General features: G+C 26.5%; 1 protein-coding gene across 1 annotated transcript in view; it reads left to right on the top strand.

Moving 5' to 3' along the window:
* LOC108549781 (mitochondrial intermediate peptidase) overlaps positions 1–2,567 on the top strand; it is a 4,139-nt gene extending 1,572 nt beyond the window's left edge. The window contains exons 7-10 of the mRNA XM_017903298.1: positions 1,229–1,567; positions 1,654–1,875; positions 1,958–2,188; positions 2,274–2,567. Of these exons, the coding sequence (XP_017758787.1) occupies positions 1,229–1,567; positions 1,654–1,875; positions 1,958–2,188; positions 2,274–2,567 (1,086 nt within the window). The remainder of the gene's footprint in view (positions 1–1,228; positions 1,568–1,653; positions 1,876–1,957; positions 2,189–2,273) is intronic.
* The last annotated feature ends 253 nt before the right edge of the window (positions 2,568–2,820 follow it).

Raw genomic sequence — 2,820 nt, 5'->3', positions numbered from 1 at the left:
ATTAAACAATTAACCATTATTTATATTATCTATACGAAGTAGCATAAAAATTACTTAAAAATTTGTTTAGATTAAACACACATCGTGAATTATACCATGCCTTAAAGCATGTGGTACATAATGGAGATATTCAAGAAACATCTGTGGTGGATAAACATGTTGCAACATTATTCTTGTCCGATTTTGAATTATGTGCTATTCATTTACCAGAATCTATAAGGGAAAATGTTGTACAGTTAAATTATTACATATTACAAGTATGTATTTTATTTATCCATATATTAATTTACATATTTATATTAATATTTATAAACTTATTATTTTTTTTAATATAGGTAGGACAAAAATTTATGGCAGGTACTACTAATGCAAGAGCAGTAGATGCTAATATTGTGCCACCTAATATAAGACAATAGTAAGTATTACAATCAAGTAATTTTTGAAATAACATATTTTAAAATATAAGATTTGATAAAAATTTTTTAAGAATGTTTCACAGTTTTACAGAAAAAGATAATAAAGTATATGTTCAAGGACTTTATATAGATTCTTCTAGTTATCTACTTAGAGAAACAGCATATCGTATATTTTTATATCCCGATGACCAACAAGAATATCTTTTACAAGAACTTTTAAACTGTAGGCATACTTTGGCTACACTTTGTGGATTCTCGTCTTACGCTCATCGGTAGATGTTAAACATTTATTGATAAAATTGAAATTAATTAAAATTAATATGTAGTAACTGTATTTAAATGATATTACATGTGAATAATTTATAGAGCTGTCAAAGGAAGTACTGTAGAAACACCAGAAGTAATATACGAATTTCTTAATATTTTAAATGATAATTTAAAACTTAAAGCAAGACAAGATTTTAATGAAATGCAAAAAATGAAAGATGTTGAATCACCTATAAAACAGGTTTACCAATTTTATTATATATATTATTTATAATATTACAGTGATGTCTGCATAAATGTCTATTGCCCTACCATTTCCTAGAACTCTTATATATATATATATATATATAGATAAAGAATAATAGAGAATACAAGAGATATCCAATTTCTCATTCTTACTTATTCATGTATGGCACTGTGAGCTACTAATGTGAGCTGGCTAATTCCTAGAACAGTTAGTTCCTTATCAGTGGATACTTAAGCAGATACCACTTGTATTTATTACATTGTAAGAAGTTATGTTAATTTTTGTTTTTCATGTTTAGGAAATAATGCCATGGGATACAGCTTATTTTACAGCAAAAGCAAAGAAAAATTGGTTAAATATGACCATAACTGAATTTGCACCATACTTTTCTCTTGGTGCTTGTATGGATGGTATTAATATACTAATACAAGCATTATATGGTATTCGATTGGAGTATGTCCCAGTTTTATCTGGTGAAGTTTGGGCAAATAATGTACATAAAATTGCTGTAATAGATGAAAATGAGATGATTTTGGGTTATATATATTGTGATTTCTTTGAAAGAAAAGGAAAACCTAATCAAGATTGTCATTTTACTATTAGAGGTGGAAGGCAATTATCAGATGGGTCTTATCAAGTATGATTTAAATAATTAAGAAATATCTAAAATACAAAATACTAATTTAATAAAACTTTAACCATTATTTAAACATTTGATTTCAGAATCCTATAGTAGTATTGATGTTATCATTACCTGTTCCAACATGGTCTAAGCCATGTTTACTTACTCCTGCTTCTGTAGAAAATTTGTTTCATGAAATGGGTCATGCATTACATTCTATGTTAGGTAGGACAAAATATCAACATGTAACTGGAACCAGGTGCAGCACAGATTTTGCAGAGGTTCCAAGTGTTTTAATGGAATATTTTGCAAGTGATCCAAGAGTATGTTATGATTACAAGTTTTACAATTGAAATAATTATACAATAAATGTTATTTTATTAATTGTTTACTATATATTATTAGGTTGTATCAACATTTGCTAAACATTTTCAAACTTTGGAACAAATACCAATGATATTATTAGATAAATTGTATGCCTCAAAGAACATTTTTTGTGCATCTGAATTACAAAATCAGATATATTATAGCATGTTAGATCAAGTTTATCACAGTGGGCAATTAGAAAAGTCATCAACTGAAATATTAAAAGAAATACAAGGAAAATATTATGAACTACCTTATGTCGAAAATACAGTATATAGATTTTTTAAATTTTGACTATAAAAACATTTTTATTATTTATAAGTCGGAAATTACAAATTGAAAATATTTTTTGCAGGCTTGGCAATTAAGGTTTTCCCATTTAGTTGGATATGGTGCAAAATATTACTCTTATTTAGTATCTCGAGCAATTGCTTCTTGGATATGGCAAACATATTTTGAAGCAGATCCTTTTAATCGTACGGCTGGTAATCGATATCGAAAAGAATGCTTAGAACATGGAGGTGGTAAGCCTCCTTCTAAACTAGTATCTGATTTTCTGAATAAGGAAGCTAATGCTAAAAACTTCGCGAAATCTTTACTTCACGAAATCGATATAAAAATGGAACATGTAGAAAAATTAAGACAGTAAAAAAATGTTCATAAATAATACTTAAGAAGGTATCCTTTTAGTGACATGAAATAATTATAAAATATTTTTATGACATAAAAAGATCTTGTAACAAAATGTTTATGAAATATCATATTCAAATAAGTATTGTACAAATGTATCATCATTTCAATCATAATTGTAAAAGCATAAGTAATTTTATAATCTAATATTTTATCTTGTAAATAAAATGTAAATAATTATAATTGATGTATCATGCATAACACATAATTTG

Source organism: Eufriesea mexicana, unplaced genomic scaffold (assembly GCF_001483705.2).
Source record: "Eufriesea mexicana isolate 0111107269 unplaced genomic scaffold, ASM148370v2 scaffold2143, whole genome shotgun sequence".
Taxonomy (NCBI): Eukaryota; Metazoa; Arthropoda; class Insecta; order Hymenoptera; family Apidae; genus Eufriesea; species Eufriesea mexicana.
The sequence above is the reverse complement of the archived record's forward strand: the minus strand, read 5'-3'. Positions and strand labels throughout refer to the sequence as shown.